Raw genomic sequence first — 23597 nt, 5'->3', positions numbered from 1 at the left:
CTACTACACTAAGAATTAAGAGCTAAAAGGAAGGTTTAGAACACCGTTTTTAGAACTAAAAAAGATAAGTAGCTGCACAAAATTTTTACACACAAAACATATTAAAAATCGTGGGCGTGGCTGCGTTTTAGCTGATTCAGCAATAATTGAAGGTCCCAGTCCTTAATATACCGTATAGCGCGAAATGTTCGAGGGGCTTAATTTTCGCGGATTTTGTGGGTTAGAATTCTATACGAAAATTAAGTCCACGAAAATTGTTCTTTAATTAGAATTACCTGCTATCGTGCAAATATTTAAAGGCGTGGCTTCCGGTAAGCAGTCATTCCGCGAACATTGTGCAACGAAATGGTTTTTAGAGGCCAATCCACGAAATATAAGTGCCTCGAAAATTTCGCGCTATACGGTACCTGAGTAGGAATCTACGTATACTGCATGTACTGCATGTGCCCATCCAAAGCATGTATTAGGATTAGCCTCGATCCCAGGCCGAGTTTTCGCTTTTATAACGGTTAGGCGAACAACTGGGCCTGGTACTAGTTGTCTGCGCATGCGTCAGTCGTTCGTCAGATTCTGACGAATGGATATTCTCGATCACTTTCGTGACATTTATATTCGTGTACTAGAAGTCAGTTCCCGTTTTATCATTATTTGGAATGGCTCTTAGCTGAAGCTTCTCTCTTCTCTGAAGCTTATTCTGAAGACTGAACAACAAGGGAAGAGGTATAAAGCTTTGTCAAGCTTGTTAAGGTCAGATCTTTTTGTGTGGGCCCTATGGCTATGCTATCAAGTCTTGTTCATGTTTGGCAAGATCTACCAGTATGTAGGTAGACTACAGTTTCATCACTAATATGGTGGATCAAGTGAAGAGTGTGAGCTAGAAAACTTGGTGCTGCCATTATCAGCTCGTCGACAATGACACTAACCTGTTTAATACGAGAAATTTAATATAGATATACACGTATTTAAAATGTCTACTTCTCTGTACAGGAGCAATGGCTAATATCCAGCTATCCCAACAGTGCTCCTCTTGGCTATACTAACGGACGAGACTGGACAGTTTGAGGTAAGGGTTTAACCGTCTTTGGTTTCTTTTAATATTGTCCTATACTCACAGGACTGGAGTATGACCTGCTCATTCGAGTGTTGCTGGGTAGCTCAGAGACATCAAGAGAATCTACGTTTTCTCAAGCAAAATTTAACTGAGTTACGAGTTGGGGCCTAGAATCAGAGAAGTCCAGCAGCCTGCTAAATCTTTTTGAAACGTAATTTGAAGGCATTCAATCATCCTGAGTTGCCCTGGGTCACTGTAATTGTGCTGCAAGCACAACTGGCAACTCCCCAGGCCTTTGTGAAGCAGCTCCCTATGTGCATCTTTTGTGTACTCACTCTGTGCATTTTCTGTCTACAAATTTCCATTATTGATTTATTAAATATTTTTGCCGACCACAAATATACAATGAAAATTTGACGCATGCGCAGACAACTAGTACCAGGCCCAGTTGTTCGCCTAACCGTTATAAAAGCGAAAACTCGGCCTGGGATCGAGGCTAGTATTAGGATATGCTGCGGTACCGTACTAGAAAGTGAATTATTAACCTACGTTCACAGGTAATTGCTGCTCCGTTCCATGTTCCCTGTGTGACTGACCCCACTCCACCACATGTTCTGCTCATATCTCCTCCACTGAGCCCAAACCCAGGCTCACAACTATAAGTGGCCACAGTGCCAAAGTCATGTCGTGATGTACTATAGATGGAGAAGGATATTTGTCCGTTGTCAGGGGCAGGGAGATCATCGCATGTGATAGCTGCAAGTAGTACATGTTTTATACCAATTTCAGCCTATTTAGTATCATGTCACTTTATAAGTTCTGCTTACATTCACAGGTGGGTGTAGTTCTGGTCCACTCTCCTATGGTATTCTTGTCGTCATCACTACACACTCTATTCACATCACCGCCTGCAATACCAAACCCAGTGTTGCAGATGTAGTTGGCCACAGTGCCGTGGTCATAGGGTGCGGTGGAGTCATTGAAGTACAATATCTGTCCATTAGTAGGAGGAGGTAGGCTAGCACACATCACAGCTGCAGAATAATACATACAATACATACTTTCCAAGGGCAATGGGGGAAAACACACAATCAAGTATAATTATATAGCCTCTACCTCTAACAGTGTGATTTTATGTGCACAGAAAGTTCTTGCGAAGTTAAGCTTATTACAATACCTGGCTGGAACCTATCTATATACACTGCATCAGTAGAGATAAAAAATAAACCTGACAATGCTGTCAATAGACCATTATTAGTATTAAACGTGTTCATTAAAACTCGTTGATATAACTTTTTTAGCAGACAGCTGTCACCTAATATGCACTTACTTTCGCATGATGGTGTCTGTCCACTCCACCTTCCCACAGCAGTGGAGCCGTCACCATCACATGTTCTGGTCTCATTTCCCTGCACCACATCGTACCCCAAATCACAAGAGTAAGTGGCCTCAGTCTCAAACTCGTATGGAGCAACCATGTCAGTGGTGAAGTGAATTGCTCCATTGCTTGGAACCGTTAGCGCAGAGCACATGATAGCTGTGTATAATTGAGCATTGAACATAATTATTAAGGTCAATTGCGACATGCGCTAACTAAGCTGAAGTTACAGTGATGTAAAAATAGGCATAATTATTTATGATAGCTAATTTGACAATGGACTCTTATTTACGGTATATATCTACGTATTAGTACACAGATACTGACCATGACAAGATGGAGCAGTTCCTCTCCATTCACCAGGACCTTGACTAGACCCAACACACATTCTCACTCTATCTCCACCAGATAATCCATAGCCACTGTTACAAACATAAGTCGCTGCAGTTCGGTAGTCGAACGACTCAGTAGTGTCGGTAGCATACAAAATAATTCCACTTGAAGGTCTTGGCAGCTCAGAGCAGACAATTTCTACAGAGAGTGAACGGAATCAATATATCGGGGGGGAGGGGATATACACTTTAATTCTCAAACATAATGGACATTGTCATAATTGGAAAACACATAATTATAAGTATAGAGGTGGTTCTTAGAACACATCATTACCTGTGCACATCGGGGGCACGCCACTCCATTGCCCAAGAATAGTAGAACCATCTCCCACACAAGTTCTTATACTTCTCCCAACCAGATAGTAGCCCTCATTACATGAATGAGCAGCAACAGTGTCAAAGGTGAAGCGCTGAGCAGAGTCTGGGCTGTACGCAATGCTGCCATATCTGATGGAGTTCAGTGGAGGGCAGGTCACAGCTACAGGATTGTTAGAGAGACCAAAAATGTGTATTGCAGAAGATAAACACGTGCAATTATCATCACATGCAGCTGTACAGTATATGTGTGCACTTTATAGCATGTTTAACTTCAATAGACATGATATTATATAGCTGCCTGGTGTACTGCTTGAGGATAGACATTTACAGCCATTTTCTTCTAAAATTTAACCAGCTCCCAAACACTTGCAATTGTTTGTTAGGAGTGCACGACTGTGTCCCAATTTTGTCCATAAGGAAAAGAATTCCAAACATCCATTGAAAATAATGGAGCCTTACCATCACAGCGTGGAGCTGTCCCAGTCCATGTACCATTGGGAGACAAACCACTACCTCTGCAAGTCCTCAGCACGTTATCTCCGCTAATACCGAATCCAGTATCGCACATATAAGTAGCAGTGGTCCCAAAGTCATATAATGTCGTTATGCCAGTAGAGTAGACAATACCTCCGTTGTCAGGAGCAGGGAGATAAGAACACATAAGGGCTGTATGTAAATGAGTGAAATAAATTGCTGTGAAGTATATATATTTGGTGTGCCAACCTTCACAAGTTGGAGCAATTCCACTCCATTCTCCAGGACCCAAACTAGACCTGACACAAGTTCTCACTCTATCTCCACCAGATAGTCCAAAGCCAGCGTCACAAGAGTAGGAAGCAGTGGTTTGGTAGTCGAACGGAGAAGTGGTATCAGCAGTGTAGGTGATGACTCCATTAGTTGGTACAGTCAAGCTTCTGCATTCCACGCCTGTGTAACAAAATTACTGAAAGCACCGCGGGTGCATGCTGATGCCTTGGTGTAGGGAAGCTACATGTATAGCATACATGCAGTACAACTAACTAGCAGACTATTATTACTAATACACTGATTTGTAAGAGAATGGTAAAAAGAGTGAGAAATTATCGACCATGATTGTATTGCTAAAAAACGATATGCCGAAAGTTCAAAGTCCTCATGAAGAAACAGTGCGGCTGCAGTTCTCTTCGCACTCTTGCAGCTACTAATATAACTAGCATTTTAGTACAGAACTAGCTACTAAGTAGTAGCTAAGTTATATTAACAAATGTTGCTGCAAACGAGTTTTAAGAGTCTGCAATAGCAGAAAACCTAGCCATAACTCGAGAATGAGCCAATCCACTGACTGCATGCAATCCAAGAAAACGTGACTATAAGCCTATAGAAACTCCTGTTGCACTTCAATGTCATTGAGCAGCTGTAGCACTCTACACACATTACTGTATACCTTGCTGCACATGTGCAACCGAGGCATAATATAATTATAATGATCTCTGTTGCTATATAAGGCCTCTCCAAAATGCTAAAAATAGAGTCGGTTGGAAATAAAGTGCGTGCAGTGATGCTAAACTAGTAAATGAATTGGAGAGGCCTATTGTAATCTTTGACAAGAATGTGTACCATATAATATAATAGGCAATTTTAAATCCACGAACGAGCAAAGATCTTTCAGATGCCAAATTCCTTCAAAATGGACTACTCATCAAAATTCCCCTACGTATATATACGGTATGAAGGATCTCTCACCTGAGCAAGAGGGTGCTGTACTGTTCCACACTCCGCTAGTACTTAAACCATCTCCATCACACCATCGTGTGTCATAATTGGCATTTCCCAATAAGAAGAAACCTTCATTGCAGCCGTAGGTGGCAGTAGTTTGAAAGTCGAATGGTTCGGTGTTATCAGGAGCGAATATGATGACTCCATTTATGTCTGGTGCGAGTGATGTACACAGAATAGCTATAGAGTGGGAAAACAGTATTAAAAGCCCACACGAACTATACTGTACCACAATTAAATCTTGATATAAAAACGCTATTCAGCTGCTAAAAGGGACACATGTGTATCGTACCTTCACAAGTTGGTACAGTTCCTGTCCAGGCACCGTCAACTGTTGAACTGTTACCATTGCAGGATCGAGCTGTTCCTCCGACTAGCCCAAACCCAGAGTTGCATGTGTAAGTAGCTGCGGTCCCAAAGTCATATGGTACAGTTGTGCCGGTAGAGTAGGAAACACGTCCATTGTCAGGAGCAAGAAGATCGGAGCATACAATCGCTGTGAAATAAATTTTTCAATTTTAAGAGTGTGGGGTATAAGGATTGTAAATGGCAGGGCAATAATCTGTAAGTAAGCACCTAATTTGATATTGTGGGGATTATATGACACGCTTGGAATAGAGTAGTCTGTGACGTGCATACGTGATACAGAATGCATACAAAAAAAATATGGTTACTACAAACTGGCCTACCTTCACATGTTACATCTGTACCGCTCCATTCTCTAATTCCAGGTGTAGCCGACTCTCGATCTTGGCAGGTCCTAGAAACGTCACCACTAGCCACTCCAAACCCGGGCTCACAACCGTATGTGGCAGTAGTCTTGAATTGTGTAGAGGCACTGGCTGAGCTCTCAGTGAATGTAATGAATCCATTGGTGGGTGATTGTAGCATTGGACAGCTATCTCCTGTGGTGAATGGTAAGCAGCTAAAGAATTTTGCTATTTATACATGTGCACATGTAGAGAAGAGTCTATGTCTATAGCTATAGGCAAGAGCGTAACAAAGGCAATGCTATCTCCAGATAGGTAAATTTACGTATATAACAATCAGAAATCCTATCACGTATATTTACCAGAGCATACTGGTGTTCCTTCACTCCATGATCCAGTCACACTCCGCCCATCTCCCATGCACATTCTTGTCATATCTCCCTCCAGAAAGAATCCCTCATCGCATGAGTAAATTACCATTGTGTTAAACTCGTAGGGAGCAGGTGTACTGTAGGATAGCGACCCATTGTTGATAGGCCTCAGGAATTCACAAATTATTACTGTAGGGATAAAAACAAAACAACTTAATTGTGAAAGATATGTCGTTGCTCACTTAAAATACAAGTAAAAACGACATAGTGCATGTCAGCATTTGAGTGGGTTATATAAGTGCGTTGCAAATGAACATAAAAATGTATCGTAAACTGAGCCTATAATATTATTACTATTATCACACTGCAACAAAAAGGATTATTGAAACATACCAGTGCAAGTTGGTGTGGTTCCACTCCAAACTCCAATGGCACTAGAATCATCACCACTGCAAATTTTTGGTTCCAGAACACTCACTCCAAATCCACTGTCACAGACATACATGGCAGTCGTTCCAAATCCATAGGGTGAAGTGATTTCAGGAGAGTAGTCAATGCGCCCATTAGTAGGAGCAGAAAGATCCATACAAGTGATGGCTATAGGAAGTAATCAGTACATTTGATACACTTGGTACATGAATTGTGAAGGTTAGTACCTTCACAAGTTGGAACTGTTCCACTCCATTCTCCAGGACCTGAACTGGAGCCGACACAAGTTCTCATTCTGTCTCCACCGAATAGTCCATAACCAGTATCACAGCTATAGGTAGCAGTGGTTTGATACTCGAATGGAGAAGTGATGTCAGTGGCAAAAGTTACGACTCCATTAGTCAGTGAGGGTAGGTTGGTGCAAACAATTTCTAGGAGGATATAATTATGTGTTATGCTGAAAAGAACTTATTTAGCAGATAATAATCAATTTGTCTCAAGGGAAAGAACAATGGAGAATGGGATTGTGATAAGTGCTCAAACTTGTATTCCTCAAATAATATATCTTGCATACGGTGAATGACAATAGCGGACGACTCACCTGAGCAGACAGGAGCCACACCATTCCAATTGCCGCTAATGCCAGAGCCATCTCCGATGCAAGTCCTAGTCGAGGTTCCCTCGAGGAAATAGCCCTCAAGACATGTGTAAGTGGCTGTTGTACCAAAATCAAGGTAGTCAGGGCTGTAAGCTATCATCCCATTGCTTATAGGGTTCAAGCTGGTACAGGAAATCACTGCAATATAGAAAAGCAGCATAAGATGTTATAATTATTTTCATGCTCTCTACATTATAATTATGTCAACGATCAATGCACAGTATAGAAAAGGGGTCAAGACATAATATAATTTTATGTCTACTGCATGTATATATCACACCCCTATATCATCTAAACTTTGCATAATGACAGTATACGTAACAGGTGTCACCTTCACAAGTGGGAGCTCTCCCAGTCCATGACCCACTTGTGGTAGGTCCACCACCCCCACAAGACCTTGTGTTGTCACCTCCTCTCAGTCCAAACCCAGTGTCACATACATAGGTGGCCACAGTGCTAAAGTCGTAAGGTGAGGTGACGTCAGTGGAGTAGACAATACGTCCATTGTCAGGAGTAGGGAGATCACAACACATGACAGCTGAGTAGAAAAATTAATGGTGAAATACTTCAACACAAATGCATTAGGTATAGAAGTTGCTGCAAGCTTTCATAATCTACTGCTCACCCAAATTTGTGATCTATATACAATTACCATTTGGCAACACATACAAAACAACTTACGTTCACAAGTTGGAGTAGTTCCACTCCACTGCTCCCCTCCCTGATTGGCAGCTCCACAAGTTATCACAGTATCTCCACGAGACAGTCCAAAGCCATTGTTACAACCATACCTGGCTGTGGTTCGAAACTCAAATGGTTCACTGGTGTCAGGTGCATACGTGATGAATCCATTGTCCGGAGCAATCAAGCTGGTACAAGTGATAGCTGTAGAAATGTACGAAATCATTGTTTTTAGTAGTTGGCTTGCAATAAGTATCAGGGAGTATTTATAAACTTCCTATGATCTCTTACGTTCACAAGATGGAGCACTTCCACTCCATGCTCCTTGAAGACCGAAACCATCTCCACCACACATCCTCACACCATTGCCCACAAGGTAGTAGCCGATTTCACAGGAATAAATGGCATCAGTGTTGAAGTCAAATGGATCAGTGGTGTCACTGACGTACACGATTCCTCCATTACTAATTGAATTTAGTGTCGAACAGGTAATGGCTGTAAGAAACAACAGTTTGTATCAATTTTTGCAATGCCACCCAGATTGAAAAAAGTCCTTATGGCTAAAAAAGTACACTCGAGAATTTAAACGTTACTTCATAAGCGCCGTTTACACGAGGACTAATCCTGGTCAAATCCGGGCCAGATTATTCTGAGTAGTAGCATGCATAGTAAAAACGATGCATTTGCGCAAACAGTGGGCTGATAGAAAAGCTACAGGCTTACGTAATCTACGAACACTCAAACATGTACATGCACCTCAAAATTATCACTTTGTGTTTACTCACAACTACACCCACTTCTGACCAAAGCTAACCCATCTCAGGCCCATTTACATGAACACTGTGAGATTCCAACCCGGATTAAAGGCTTCGTGTAAATGGAGCTATAGTAATCACCTGAGCAGGATAGTGCTTCTCCACTCCACGAAGCAGATAGACTGATAGCATCAGCTTCACAAGTTCTGGTGACTTGTGACCCACTAAGTCCATACCCAGTGTTGCAGGAGTAAGAGGCAGTGGTGCTCAACTCAAACGTTGTTGCACTGATTGTACTGTACATGATCACTCCATTGTCGGGTGTCGTTAATGAAGAACATGTGAGAGCTGTATCAAGATGATTAGCCATTAATTTTAATGAATTACTTTACTTACGTTCACAAAACGGAGCAGCTCCAGTCCATTCTCCAGGACCAGCATTTGTTCCAACACAAGTTCTAACATTGTTACCAACTGTAGACAGTCTAAACCCAAAGTTACAACTGTAGGTAGCAGTTGTTTGATCATCAAACGGAGCAGTGGTGTCAGTTGTGTAAGTGATGATTCCATTGGCTAGAACAAGTAAGCTCGAACAAGTAATATCTGCAAGACAATTAATAACGAAGGTAAACTTAACTGTGTGATACTTTGTATGTTTGTATGCAAAATTGAAATGTAGATTATACGTACTTAGTGGTTGATTTATAATTATGATACAACAGTTATAATATACTGCAAGTTCACATAATTATGTACCTCGGCAAGTTGGCATCATTCCACTCCACAATCCACTAGTACTAGTCCCATCTCCACTGCATAATCTAGTTTGTACTCCATCCAAATAGGATCCATCAGCGCAGAAGAATGACGCAGTGGTTCCATGAGAAAATGGAGCAGTTGTGTCAGGACTGTACCTGATCATCTGAGCACTCCCCGGGGGGCTCAAAGATGGACAAGTGATGGCTGTCAGTGTGTGTAAGTAATTCTTATCATGCCTACGTACAATATCAAAAAAGAACACGAAAATTTATTTGAATTTATATAGCCATCTTTGTAAGCACAACTAATCAAGTGCTTTGTACAAACAGAATATGCTACACACACACACACACACGCACACATAGGGGGCATACACACACACACACACACACACACACACACACACACACACACACACACACACACACAGGGGCACACACTATAAAAGATTCTGAAGAGACTGCAACAGCTTTCACTGTACACTAACCTTCGCAGGTTGAACCAGTCTCACTCCAACTTCCAACAAGACTGGTATCATCACCACCACACGACCTGCTACCAACTCCAACTAGTCCAAACCTAGTGTTACACACATACGTAGCCACAGTACCAAAGTCGTAAGGTGAGGTGGTGTCAGTGGAGTAGGTAATACGTCCATTGTCAGGAGCAGGGATATCAGAACACACAACAGCTATAATTGTGGGAAAGGACAACATGGTATATATATGTATTACTCTGCAGTGAAATGTACGTACCTTCACAAACTGGGGAAGTTCCACTCCATTCTCCAGGACTAGAGCTCGAACTGCCACAAGTTCTCACTCTGTCTCCACCTAATAGTCCGAACCCCATGTCACAACCATAGGTGGCTGTGGCCATGAACCCAAGGGAAGTGGTATCCTCAGTAAATGTTATGAATCCATTCATTGGGTTGGGAAGAACAGCAAAACACCTGTGGTCTGCAAAGAAGGATATGAACTGACTTGGCTAAGAACTACCATGATATATGCAAAGACAAACAATCATTAATACATAAAGTCCAGCAAATCTTCAAATTCAGCTAACAATGAATAATAATGAAAGACCTTCAATTTTACTCAGCCCGCCCAGACTCAATTTCAAGGACATAGACAATTATACGTTTTGTACCTAAGCAAATAGGAGCGATGCCATCCCACAATCCAGTCACACTTAGTCCATCACCAGAACATATTCTCACTGCATTTCCTTCCAAGAAGACACCTTCAGAGCAAGTGTGGGTGGCAGATGTTCCAAATGAGAACGCAACAGAACCAGCTTGGTCGTATGTTATCACTCCATTGTTAACCAAGGCCAAAGCAGAACAGGTGATATCTATAGGGAAAAGATTGTATACTGTTTACGTTTGTAAGTTTAAATGCTCAATACAATTATAGGGGGAGAATGCAAAAGCTTATAGTGTATTCAACCGAGACATGTTCGTTAATACTTACATTCACAAAATGGAGCAACTCCATTCCAGACTCCAGCATTTGTCAGTCCATTTCCATCCTCACAAGTTCTAGTGCTAGCTCCAGTTAGCCCAAACCCAGTGTCACAGACATAGGTGGCCACAGTGCTGAAGTCATATGGTGAGGTGACGCCAGTCGAGTAGACAATACGTCCATTGTCAAGAGCAGGGAGATCAGAACACATGACAACTGAGTGAAAAATGAATCAAAGTTCTTTACGTTTAAAATCAGGATTACAACATAGAATTACTGAATGTGTTTGGCTTTTGCTGATGTGTAGTTCATGTAGACATGACAGATCAACTTACAGTCGCAGGTCACATCAGACCCAGTCCATTCTCCTATTGTGCCACATGTCCTCATGAAACCCATCGGAGCCACACCTAGTCCATACCCTGAGTCACAGCTGTAAGTAGCCGTGGTGAGGTAATCAAACGGAGCAGTAGTGTCTGATCCATAGGTGATGGCTCCATTAGCAAGATCAGGCAGCAGTGAGCAGAAGACGGCTAAAGGTTGAGAGATGAAAGACTCCGTAAGTTTACTATTGACTATACATCTATATCGATCTATTAATAACTGAAATGCTTGAACCTTTACCGTTAGTTAATTTTTATGAAGTTAACAATAAAAAAAAGGCTGGACTAATGCTGATGCACTAAGGGCCCATCCATAACCATCATGCAAAAGCCACTCACGAACACAAGCAGGAGAAGGGTCACCCCATGATCCTATAGTCACAGAATCATCTCCTGCACAAGTTCTGAGATTGCTGCCATCCAGCTGGAAGCCATCATTACAAGAGAATGTGGCCAATGTTCCGTAACTAAATGGTTCACTAAGGTCAGGACTGTAAACAATCATCCCATTTCTTAGTGATGGTAGTGAGACACAATTGATAGCTGTAGAAGGTAGATATGAAATCATAAAAATCACGAACATGCATCATTCAACAGAGGCAAAAAATATTAGGACTGAAGTATGTCATGCATAATATAGACTTCAGGTGAATTGAAAGTGTATAGAGATACCTTGACAGATAGGAGCGGTTCCAATCCACACTCCAGGACCTGCAGAGGAGCTACTACACTGTCTGGTTCTGTCCCCACCAGTAAGCCCAAAGCCAGTATTGCAGCCATAAGTGACCGTAGTAAGGAAACTATATGGAGCGGTTATATCGAGATCAAATGATATGAAACCATTGGCTGGGGAAGCCAGGACAGGACACTCGATTGCTGCAAAAGGTTTATGAGCAAATATAAACACTTAATTACAGGTTTTACTTTATGACTATATTCTTCACCTCGACATCTAGGTTCCGATCCGTCCCATAATCCAAGCATTGTAGTTCCATCTCCAGTACATGTTCTAATTACATTACCATCCAAATAATACCCATTCATACAGGAGTGCCTTGCAACTGCTCCATAGTCCAATGAGCTGGAAGAACCAGCTGCTGGGGTGATAGTGACATCTCCGTTGCTAATGGAGTCCAGCACAGGGCACTGAATAACTGAGAGAGTGAAGACAAGATAACCGACGATACTCTGGCTATCTCAGCCAATGGTTATGTAAACAGCGCTAATTAGTGGACATGAAACTTGACCTCTGCATCCTTGTGTTTTTTAGGAAACTCACTAGTGCACGTGGCCACAGTTCCGCTCCACACCCCAGCAGGACTCAGTCCATCACCACCACACACCCTTGATATGGTGTGACTAGGTGAGTAGCCAGTATCACAAATGTAAGACGCCACATCTCCAAATGGTCGCGAAGTGGCTGCTCCAGAAGCGTAGGCCACATAGCCATTGTCAATGTCCACAAGGTCAGCACATGTAGTTGCTAAGGATACAAGGAGTAGTGAATGAAGTGAGAAAGGTATTGGTTTACCTTCACAAATTGGAGCTGTTCCATTCCATTCTCCAGGACCTGAGCTAGAGCCGAAACAAGTTCTCATTCTGTCTCCACCGGACAATCCATAACCAGTATCACAGCCGTAGGTGGCAGCAGTTTGAGAGCTAAATGGAGAAGTGGTGTCAGGAGTGTAGGTAATGAATCCATCGGTTGGGATTGCCAAACTGGGACAAATAACCTCTGCAGTAAAGATTTCAATGACATTTTTTTCTTGCTGCCATCACCTAGATCATAACTATATACTGTTAGACGACTGCATTTCTCGTGCTCTGATTGCATATACGTACCTATACAACTTGGCTCGTTTCTATCCCAGACCCCAACACTAGTTGCCCCGTCACCGATGCAGTTTCTGATAGCAGATCCTTGAAGGTAATAACCATCATTACAAGAGTGAAAGATTTGTGTTCCAAAAATGGGGGTGGTGGCCAAAGCAGGATACTGGAATGTGATTGCTCCATTTGCAAGTCCAAGGAGATTAGGGCATAAAATATCTGTACAAAAATGTGTTAGTGTACATGCTGTTCATTTTACAACTTACAGTCACAAGTTGGAGCGTCTTCATTCCACATTCCAACATTTGTTAACCCATCTCCATCCACACAAGTTCTAGTACTTGATCCAGTGAGCCCATACCCAAAGTTGGTATTGCAAGAGTAAGTGGCCACAGTCCCAACATCATATGGTTTACTCGTGTCCGGAGAGTAAGAAACTCGTCCAAAATTATCCGGAACAGATAGTGCAGTACAAACAACACCTACACAAATGTATAGACATGCTTATTCAAAGATCCCACTTGAAATCAGTTATAACACGGCACGCAAGAATGCTATATACAGACCACGCGGTATATTATTGAGGAAATAACATTTTCACCAAAATTAGTACCTGGAGAACTACTACGCATGTCTAACCTTCACAAATTGGGGCAGTTCCACTCCATTCTCCAGGCCCACCGAGCGAGCCAATACATGTCCTCACTCTGTCTCCACCAGACAATCCAAAACCAGTGTCACACACATAAGTGGCAGCAGTTTGGTAATTAAACAAATCTGCTGTACTCTCAGAAAATTCGATGAATCCATTGATAAGGTTCAACAAACTTGGACACAAAATAGCTGTAAAAAGTGATAACTTTAGACAACTAAATTTGAGACAGGCATAATAATAATAAACTGTTAGTACATTTGTACTACAAAACTAACAAACGTCATGTACTGTTGGTACTGTTTTCATCGTACCTGAGCAGATTGGACTAGACTCATCCCATAAGCCAACAGATGCAGTTCCACCACAAGTACTGGTCATTGATCCATCCAGGAAGAATCCATCGTCACACACAAAAGTAGCAATAGTACCAAAGTCAAAAGGGTTAGTGATGCCACGACTATAGCTGATCATCCCATTGCTGATGGGGCTCAGAGATGTGCAGGTGATGGCTGCAATGGAGAAGCAAAGCGAATCAATCACACAATTACACATGACGACGTGTATATGTACGTATGACATTGCTACAAACTGAAAGGTGAAGTAGCAATAAAGTATAACGTCAAATCTTTTTTAGATGAGTATACTCCAGATCTGATGGTTATATACTTTGGAGACCAGATATACATAAATTCTCACCAACACATGTAGGATTGCTTCCGTCCCACTCTCCAATGAGTCCGCCACAACTCCTCTCCACATTCCCGACTAATCCATATCCGACATTGCAAGTGTAGTTGGCAACTGTGCCGAAAACATGTGGGGCGATGGGGTTGGTGAAACTGATTACGCCATTAGTAGGAGGAGCCAGACCAGAGCATGTGATAACTATATGGGCAAAACATATAATTATATAATTATACCATCCCCATCCATACATAACAGGGAAAATCAGAAAATTGTTAGCTTACAGTACCCAATCGCTATAGTGTGCTCTACAATTCTTGCTTGTTATGTAGTAAGATACCTTCACAAGTCGGAGCTGCTCCAATCCATTCTCCAGGACCTGCATTTGAGCCTACACAAATTCTCACTCTGTCTCCAACTGTTAATAAAAGTTTATATCCTGTGTTGCAACTATACGCAGCTGTGGTTTGGTAGTTGAATGGTTCAGTTGTGTCAGTAGCAAACACAATGTCACCATTGGAAGGAGCACTTAGACTGGTGCAAGTAATAGCTGTGAAGAAAGTATAGAATTAAAGTAAACCCCACACATACAGTGAGACCTGCCCCCCTTGATGCAGGGTCCTATGTGCTAACCTAGGCAAACAGGAGCAGCTCCATTCCAGGATCCAATTGTGTTTAGACCATCACCACCACAAGTTCTGACGTCACTACCACTAGTTAAGTAGAATCCATCATCACAGGTGTACGAGGCAATAGTTCCAAAGTTGAATGGATTAGTGCTATCAGGACCGTACACAAGAACTCCATTGCTGATGGAACTCAGTGACGTACAGGTGATAGCTGTGGGGAGTAAAATTGGATGGCATCAGCTATATACTTATTTCACATAAAATACAGCTTAACCTGCATATAAAAACACTGGCTAGATGTTTATCTAGAAGTACACATAATTATGCATTAGTTTACACAGTATGTGTGTAATACGACTTGCATATGAATTTGACTGGCTATTTATAACTCACAAAGGCAAGATGGAGCAGTTCCACTCCAAGTTCCTACTGGATCTGAGTCATCTCCACCACACGTACTACTGATCACACCCCCACTCAGCCCAAATCCAGAGTCACAAACATAGGTGGCCACAGTGCCAAACTCATACAGTGAAGTAGAGTCAATAGAGTAGATGATTCTTCCATTATCAGGAGTAGGCAGAGAAGTGCAAATTAGAACTGTAGTATAAGGATCAATGTAGCGTATGAACAGACAAAAGTCTTGAAACAAAGCAACAGCTATAGACATGGCAGCTCAAGCTCAATTCAACAATATTATTATACCTTCACAAGTTGGAGCAGTTCCACTCCATTCTCCAGGACCTGCATTTGAGCTGACACATGTTCGCATTCTGTTTCCACCAGACAGTCCAAAACCACTAACACAGCCGTAGGTGACAGTAGTGGTGAAGCTATATGGTGCAGCAGTACCCAGAGAGAATGTTGTGAATCCATTGTCTGGAGCATTTAGCTGGGAGCACTCTATCACTACATGAGAAAAGAAATATAATGTTTCTTTCAGCTGTGTTGCATCCTGATTATACGTATTACTGAAATAAACTAACGTTCGCAGGAGGGCGGGGCTCCATCCCAGATTCCCACCACACCATTGGATCCTCCTCCAATGCAATTCCTTTGCTGATTCCCACTGAGATAGTAGCCAGTGATACAAGCATGATTGGCCAACGAGCCATAGTCACTGGTAGTGGTACCGGGAGGAGGGATGATAGTGATGACACCATTGTCGAGAGTATCAAGTGTGGGACACATGACAACTACAAGCAAAGAAAAGTACTATAGTGTGAGCAAATAGTATTAAAGGCAAACTGTTTACAATAGAAACTCTTTATGAATTTTGTAACTTAATGTATGTATCTCCAGTGCTTCTAGGTATAATGGGTTGAGTATACAGTTTGGAACATAGAAGAAAGCTTGAAGTACGTACCACCACAAGTCGTAGCAGTGCTGGACCACACTCCTACAGGACTGGAGCCATCACCACTACAAATCCGGTCTACATCTCCTTCTATCCCATACCCAGTATCGCACAAATGAGAAGCCACAGTATTGAAATCAAGTGGAGGAGTTGTGTCCGTGAAGTAGTTGATGCGTCCATTTACAATAGAGGTAAGCGGCGAACATGTGATAGCTGCAGAAATGAGCCAATGACATTGAAACAAGGACATGTTATTATTAGCAACATAATGTGTATACAACATTATGGCAATGCTGATGTATGAGAGCTAGACCAATATGTACATATGAGCAAGCGTTAGTCGTATACGGGTATGCATTGTTACCATACAAACAATAACCCACATTGCTATACTTTTCTATATGCAGTCACCAGATGATTGTAGGTATAGGGTGCTAAGAAGATCAAAGTTTAGCAACACGTGCACATTATTGCTATATAGTAAATAATTGAGACGTTGAGTGAAAAATCTATTTAGAGAACTCAAAAACACCCCACCCCCTTAGACGCCCCTCTGTATAACTGGAACATTTAGTGTTGTTATAATTTGGCGGATTTGACTGAGGATAGTCAAATTTAAAACCGTCAAAGTACGGTGGACACAACGTCAATACTGTAGTAAGTAGTCACACCTGAGACACCAAATTAAAAATGCCATGTCGGTTCAAATGGCTCATTGACCAAATATAATAATCGCCAAACTTTTGAGAAATCGCTGAGCTGTGATAGAAACAGCATGAAGACATGTGAGCAAGTGTTGGTGGTGTAACGGTCAGCATCTTTAGATATTGGAACCTCTTAGTTTAAAGGATGCCATTAAAAAAGTACAGGGACAGTAGCCCATATCCCATAATGACGTCCATATTTATAGTAAGGACAATCCTTTCGTAAAATGCATAGAGGTTTCACTGTAGCATGCACAATCATACCTTCACAGGTTGGAGCAGTTCCACTCCAGTCTCCACCTATTGAGCTAGTTCGGGAAAAAACACAACTCCTCACAACGTCTCCACTAGTCAATCCCAATCCACTATCACAGGAGTAGGTGGCAGTGGTTTGGTAGTCAAATGGAGCAGTAGTATCAGACGCATAAGTGATCATTCCATTAATGGGTGGAGTTAGGCTTGAGCATGTTATGGCTGAAAACAAGAAAAAAGTTAGGTTGATTATTGCATGTAGAAAAAATTCAGTGACTTAATTGAAATATGCAAAGGCAGTTATAAATTATTTATTATGTACAGATTATTGTGAAATTAAGTTAACATGTACATGTACATGTGTGACGTCATTCGTGTTATCATACCAGAGCAAACTGGTGCACTGCCACTCCATTCGCCAACAGTATCAGCTGAATCTCCTGTGCACTCCCTACGGTCAGAGCCTTGAAGGAAGAAGCCGTCATTGCAGGAGTAAGTGGCAGTCGTGGTGAAGTCATATGGAGCAGTGGTCTCGGTACTGTAAGAAATCCCTCCATTGCTGATTAAAGGTAGAACGGAGCACGTGATGCCTGAAATAATAATTGACCATATAAATTCCGTACAGTAAAAGATTTTTTCATTTTCTATGATGAGAACCACAGTGTGTAGCGTTAGGGTTAGAGTTAGGGTTATAATAAGCACATGTATATACACATGTACACTCCGTAATAAATTGCTGCTCATCTTACGGTCGCAGCCAGGATCCACTCCATCCCAGACTCCAACAGTTGACGAGCTGTCACCATTACAAGCTCTGGTATTAGTAGCAACAATCAGACCATAGCCCAAGTTGCACTGATAAGTGGCCACAGTCCCAAAATCATACGGTAGGGTGGTGTCGGTGTTGTAGATGAGTACTCCATTAATAGGAGTTGGAAGACCACTGCACATGATAGCTGCACAAACGAAAACATTAATTTGATGATTTGAAGAATTTATGGCATGTTTTTCATGTCTATCGACTGAAATCACCAAGCATGATGTACTATGGATGCATGTCTAAGGTAAATTTCATTCTATATAGCAAGGGTTCTAGACATGACATTTACTCCACTCGTACAGTGTACCACCAAAACACAACTCACGTTCACAGGTATTTCTGCCTCCAACCCACTCTCCGCCATTCAAATCTTCACAGACAGCCAGGGTACGAGGAATGCTACCAGAGAGTGCAAACCCAGTATTGCAGTCATAGGTGGCAGTGGTGAGGTAATCAAAGGGAGGGGTGGTGTCAGGAGAGTATGAAATAAGTCCATTATCAGGAACAGACAGAGCAGTGCAGACGATAGCTGCGATAGGGAATAGTAAACTTTGTAAACTGTCTATTCGTAGCTCACGTGCATGTATTGTACTGACAGTAATGCATAAGTAACATTGTAGAAAGTCCATGTGGACATGATCAGTTTGAATTTAAGGTAATAGTTGTAGACGTGCCGAACCTACCTGAGGTAAAACTAAGCCTTAGCAAACTTACGAGAGCATACAGGTGCAGAGTTGTTCCATATGCCAGTAATGGTGCCAGATCTATCACTGACACATGTTCTCATTCCATCTCCCACCAGATCAAACCCATCAATGCACTGATGTGTAGCAACAGTGCCGAAATCATACGGTTCAGCAGTGTCAGGTCCATAGATCAAGATTGCATTGCCTGGTGGACTCAGTGCATCACACAGGACAGCTGAAATATGCATGGAAATAGCATACAGTTTTTGAATACAGAGTAAATCCGTAATTATGGTTTGACCTATACGTTGAAAGTACTGTATTGAAATCACATGCCAAAACAAATTTAATTCTCATATTGTAGTTAGCACCTGAACAGAAGAGTTCCTGTCCAGTCCACACTCCATTGAGACTGTCATCATCGCTCTCACACAGCCTAATGGGGTCCACCCCACTGGGAGTTAGGCCATAACCAGAGTTACACATGTAGGTGGCTGTTGTACCCAGCTCAAACGGAGGGAAGTCCATCTCTAATGTGGAGAAACTCACCAGGCCGTTGGTAAGGTTGGACAATTGCGGACACATTAGCGCTGTAAAAAAGACAATGATATCAGCTAACTATGTTATCAGATATACCAACCTTCACAGATAGGATCTGTTCCAGTCCATTCTCCAGGTCCAAAACTGGAACCGACACAAGTCCTGACAGTATCCCCACCAGCCAGTCGGTATCCAAATCTGCATTGGAATGTACCCGTGGCGAGGTAGTCGAATGGGAAAGTGTCAGAGGTTGGAGTGTAGTCAACAAATCCGTTAGTTGGAGCTGTCAGTCTGGGGCATTCAATAGCTGTGATGGGAATTACACCAACTTTTATGACTGGTATTCTGTTAATTTTCTATTTAGCATAACACTATAATCGTAGATTACCGACGCAAGTTGGTGCACTCCTCCCATTCCAGCTTCCAAATGAAGAGGAAATGTCTCCTGTACACTCTCTAGTAATGGCTCCAGATAGATAGAACCCTTCATTGCAGGAGTGTGTAGCAATCGTAGCCAGGTCATAGGAACCAACAACACTGTCTGGATTATACGAGATCATCCCATTTGATATTGGATCCAGTTGAGAACATTTGATAGCTGTATATGTATACAAAAGGGTGGCACAAAGCTTGTTGTATGTTAATGAACGCAGAATGTGTGCATGCGTACAGATTCTTAAAGGAGTGATGTTCAATAATGGTAGATGTCAAACGTACGATCACATAATGAAGGCGTTCCAAGCCAGTATCCAGTGGTACTGGACCCGTCTCCAAAGCAGGACCTCGTTCCTCCTACCCTTAACCCATAACCAGGGTTACACACAGTTGTAGCATCAGTGCCATAGTCGTGAGGTGCAATAACGTCAGTGGAGTAGAAAATCTCTCCATTAGTAACGGATGGTAATGCTGAGCACATAATCACTGCAATAGTGTATTAGAATAGGTATCAGTTGATCGAGCAAAATTATACGCGACCAAATGCATGCCAAATTTCACACGGACTATACTTATAAGTACAGTTACCAGAAAAAAATGGTGCACTAAAGCCATTATGGACCCATTTTGGTAATGTACGCCAAACTTGAAACTACTTATTATAAAACAGCTCTGTTTTAAAGCTTCCCGTACTACGTAAGAAATCAAGGTGTATGTATAGTTTAAACTGGCCTACTTACGTTCACAGGTTGGAGGGATTCCAGTCCATTCCCCAGCACCTGAGCTTGAGGCACCACAAGTACTCACACTGTCTCCACCAGACAGTGCATAACCTGTGTTACAGTTGTAGGTGGCAGTGGCCATGAATCCCAGTGAAGTCGCTGATTCACTGTATTCTATTGTGCCGTTTGCCAGTGGGGGTAGAGTTGGACACAAGATGCCTGTATATAGGGTGAAAAGTAAAATTTTAGTTCACAAACACAAGTGGTTCTGGCTCACGAACGAATGTATTGTACCCAGTCACGCGAAGTTTGCACATTCCAAACCTCACCTGAACAAACTGGATTTGTGCCATCCCAAGATCCGATTGTAACATCTCCCCCACAAGTTCTCATTGCATTGCCCTCCAAGAATAACCCTTCATTGCACAAGTAAGTGGCTGTTGTTCCATACGCGTATGGACTCCCTGCACTGCTGTACACTATTAGTCCATTGTTGATTGCACTCAGTGACGAGCAGGTCACATCTGCATAATGGTGAAAAGTAATGTAAACAGTTATCTAGATGCACAGGGACAGAAAAAATGCATACCGTCTGACTCCGATCATAAATGTCACACAAATGCAGATTCTTGTGAGATATTGAGCCACAGTGTTTGCACTGTTTTTCTTACCGTCACAGGTGGCTCCATTACCAGACCATTCCCCGGCATTAGGGTCATCTCCTCCACAGAGTCTCTCAGTTACTCCCACTGATCCAAACCCATCATTGCAGCTGTAAGTTGCTATAGTCTCATAATCAAAAGGAGCAGTAGTATCGGGAGAATATTGGATCTCGCCATTATCAGGATCAGGCAAAGAGGTGCACATGACACCTAAAAACAGAATATAATCTGAGAAGCCAATAATTGTTATAATACAAACCTTCACAAATGGAAGCAATTCCTCTCCATTCTCCAGGACCTAAACTGGAGCCAATACAATTTCTCACTCTGTCTCCACCAGACAGTTCAAAGCCAGCATCACAACCGTAGGTGGCAGTGGTTTGATAGTCAAAAGGAGATGTTGTGTCAGATACGTATGTTATGAACCCGTTAGTTGGTACAGTCAAGCTTGTACAAGTGATATCTGAAATAGATGATTTTTGCTATTTACATACGCAACTTGAAATGTGATAGGTATACATACCTAGACAGCTTGGCTCGTTTCTATCCCAGACCCCAACACTAGTTGCCCCGTCACTGGTGCAGTTTCTGATAGCAGATCCTTGGAGATAGTAACCATTGTTACAAGAGTGGAATGCTTGTGTTTCGAAAACTAGGGAGGTCGCTAGAGCAGGATACTGGAATGTAATTACTCCGTTGGTTAGTTCAGGGAGATCAGGGCATACAATATCTAAAGTAGAGAAACATCAGCTATAAGTTAGCAAGGTTTAAATTAGGGGAAAAAGGTGGCCTAGTGGTAATACCACGAAAGTTAGTGTGGTACAATTAAGAGCTGTTTACACACTTACAGTCGCAGCTTGGAGAGACTCCATTCCACACTCCCGCAATGGTCAGTCTATCTCCATCCACACAAGTTCTAGTACTAGATCCAGTGAGCCCATACCCAAAGTTGGTATTGCAAGAGTAAGTGGCCACGGTCCTAACATTATATGGTTCACTCGTGTCCGGAGAGTAGGAAACTCTTCCAAAATTATCCGGAGCAGTTAGTGCAGTGCAAACAACACCTATATACCAACAATATTTTAGTATAAGGAATATCATGCATAGACTAGTAGATTTACTAGAAGTTACACTGTATAGCAAAATATCATCAATAATTATTGTGACGGAATTGCATGTGATATACCTTAGTAATAATTATTCTAACCTTCACAAGTTGGAGCAATTCCATTCCATTCTCCAGGACCTGCACTTGAGCTGACACATGTTCTCACTCTATCTCCACCAAACAGTCCATAGCCATTATTACAAGAGTATGTGACAGTGGTTTGGTAGTCAAACGGAACTGCAGTGTCACCTTGGTAGTCAATCTGGCCATTGCTCGGACTTGACAAACTCTGACACGTCACAACTGAAAAAATAAACGATGCAAAAATATATGCGTAAACTCATATATAAACTAAATCACGCTGAAGTATGCAGTTATTATAATGTTGGAAGACCTACGTTCACAGAGTGGCATTCTTCCACTCCATAAACCACCATCTGTAACTCCATCTCCCAAGCAGGTTCTACTCATATCACCAAACAGAAAATAGCCTTCATTGCAGGTGAACATTGCTACACTATTGTAGCCATATGGGGGAGTGCTGTCTGGAGATATGGTTGTAGTTGCATTACTGATAAGCAGGTCAGTCTCGTTACACTGAATTGCTGCAGAAATAACAATTATTCAGTGCCATTCATCAGTAGGAGTTCTCTAAGTACTCTCCAATGCATAAATAAACTTCATAGCCATAAGAACACTCACGTGAGCAAGTTAACTGAGCACCGATCCACTCTCCATTGAGACTCTGAGCATCACTCTGACAGATGGCCGACACTGGTACTACTCCACTGACTGGGAACCCATAGCCAATGTCACATGTGTATTCAGCTATAGTGCCCAGCTCATAGGGAGGGGAGTCAGATTCTGATGTGACGTAACGAATGGCACCATTGGTCGGCTCAGGCAGGGGAGAGCACATCAAAACTAAAATTACAAAAAAATGGATTTACTTCTTTTACTCAATAATAATTCATGATGTAGATCTAGTATACTTATATTTCGTTGGTAGGCTTTTCTGAGGTAATGAAAGCACCGCAGGTGCTGATGCCTCGGTGGAGATGCCAAAGCTACATAACATAATGCTTTGAGCAATTTTTTGCAATAATTATTTTGCTGCATGCAAACTCAAAGAGTGGGTAATGATCGATCATGATTGTTGTTAAAAACGATCGATGCCAAAAGTTCAAGTGTAAAATTAATGGCTGCCATCAGCAGAGCCTTGCAGCTCTCTTCCTCACTCTTGCAGCTACCAATAGCTAGCGTTCTAGTGCAGAGCTAACTACTAGGTAGAGTAGTAACACTCGGTAAACAAGTTTGGCTACGTGCTCTTCTGAAAAGGCTGCAATGGCATTCCAGGTAAGCAAAACTAGGCACAACTCGAGAACGAAGCATTATTTTGCAAATCCACGA

General features: G+C 42.1%; 1 protein-coding gene and 1 long non-coding RNA gene across 4 annotated transcripts in view; one reads left to right on the top strand and one right to left on the bottom strand.

Moving 5' to 3' along the window:
• LOC135336171 (uncharacterized) overlaps positions 1–23597 on the bottom strand; it is a 45546-nt gene that overhangs the window by 7729 nt on the left and 14220 nt on the right. For all 3 annotated transcript variants that reach the window (XM_064531893.1, XM_064531895.1, XM_064531894.1), the window contains 59 exons: positions 22890–23111; positions 22586–22792; positions 22287–22490; positions 21928–22143; positions 21603–21809; positions 21339–21542; positions 21089–21289; positions 20747–20941; positions 20436–20636; positions 19978–20181; positions 19649–19858; positions 19361–19567; positions 19092–19310; positions 18749–18955; positions 18360–18563; positions 17964–18170; positions 17601–17804; positions 17227–17436; positions 16268–16471; positions 15888–16097; positions 15607–15810; positions 15295–15501; positions 14906–15112; positions 14613–14822; positions 14285–14473; positions 13900–14097; positions 13573–13776; positions 13200–13415; positions 12946–13152; positions 12635–12838; positions 12383–12586; positions 12048–12257; positions 11776–11979; positions 11443–11646; positions 11056–11253; positions 10730–10936; positions 10407–10610; positions 10013–10216; positions 9745–9948; positions 9255–9461; positions 8895–9101; positions 8640–8846; positions 8035–8238; positions 7744–7947; positions 7394–7600; positions 7006–7200; positions 6632–6835; positions 6369–6572; positions 5967–6164; positions 5584–5799; positions 5187–5390; positions 4862–5074; positions 3863–4066; positions 3599–3805; positions 3096–3299; positions 2757–2960; positions 2382–2588; positions 1879–2085; positions 1601–1807 (listed from right to left, as the gene is read on the bottom strand). In XM_064531893.1, coding sequence (XP_064387963.1) covers positions 1601–1807; positions 1879–2085; positions 2382–2588; positions 2757–2960; positions 3096–3299; positions 3599–3805; positions 3863–4066; positions 4862–5074; positions 5187–5390; positions 5584–5799; positions 5967–6164; positions 6369–6572; positions 6632–6835; positions 7006–7200; positions 7394–7600; positions 7744–7947; positions 8035–8238; positions 8640–8846; positions 8895–9101; positions 9255–9461; positions 9745–9948; positions 10013–10216; positions 10407–10610; positions 10730–10936; positions 11056–11253; positions 11443–11646; positions 11776–11979; positions 12048–12257; positions 12383–12586; positions 12635–12838; positions 12946–13152; positions 13200–13415; positions 13573–13776; positions 13900–14097; positions 14285–14473; positions 14613–14822; positions 14906–15112; positions 15295–15501; positions 15607–15810; positions 15888–16097; positions 16268–16471; positions 17227–17436; positions 17601–17804; positions 17964–18170; positions 18360–18563; positions 18749–18955; positions 19092–19310; positions 19361–19567; positions 19649–19858; positions 19978–20181; positions 20436–20636; positions 20747–20941; positions 21089–21289; positions 21339–21542; positions 21603–21809; positions 21928–22143; positions 22287–22490; positions 22586–22792; positions 22890–23111 — 12138 coding nt within the window. The remainder of the gene's footprint in view (positions 1–1600; positions 1808–1878; positions 2086–2381; positions 2589–2756; positions 2961–3095; positions 3300–3598; positions 3806–3862; positions 4067–4861; positions 5075–5186; positions 5391–5583; positions 5800–5966; positions 6165–6368; positions 6573–6631; positions 6836–7005; positions 7201–7393; positions 7601–7743; positions 7948–8034; positions 8239–8639; positions 8847–8894; positions 9102–9254; positions 9462–9744; positions 9949–10012; positions 10217–10406; positions 10611–10729; positions 10937–11055; positions 11254–11442; positions 11647–11775; positions 11980–12047; positions 12258–12382; positions 12587–12634; positions 12839–12945; positions 13153–13199; positions 13416–13572; positions 13777–13899; positions 14098–14284; positions 14474–14612; positions 14823–14905; positions 15113–15294; positions 15502–15606; positions 15811–15887; positions 16098–16267; positions 16472–17226; positions 17437–17600; positions 17805–17963; positions 18171–18359; positions 18564–18748; positions 18956–19091; positions 19311–19360; positions 19568–19648; positions 19859–19977; positions 20182–20435; positions 20637–20746; positions 20942–21088; positions 21290–21338; positions 21543–21602; positions 21810–21927; positions 22144–22286; positions 22491–22585; positions 22793–22889; positions 23112–23597) is intronic.
• On the top strand, positions 471–1474 carry LOC135336184 (uncharacterized). The gene is made up of 3 exons (XR_010394788.1): positions 471–747; positions 988–1063; positions 1115–1474. It is a non-coding gene; the product is annotated as an uncharacterized LOC135336184 (long non-coding RNA).

This window comes from Halichondria panicea, chromosome 5 (genome assembly GCF_963675165.1).
Source record: "Halichondria panicea chromosome 5, odHalPani1.1, whole genome shotgun sequence".
NCBI classification, from domain to species: Eukaryota; Metazoa; Porifera; class Demospongiae; order Suberitida; family Halichondriidae; genus Halichondria; species Halichondria panicea.
The sequence above is the reverse complement of the archived record's forward strand: the minus strand, read 5'-3'. Positions and strand labels throughout refer to the sequence as shown.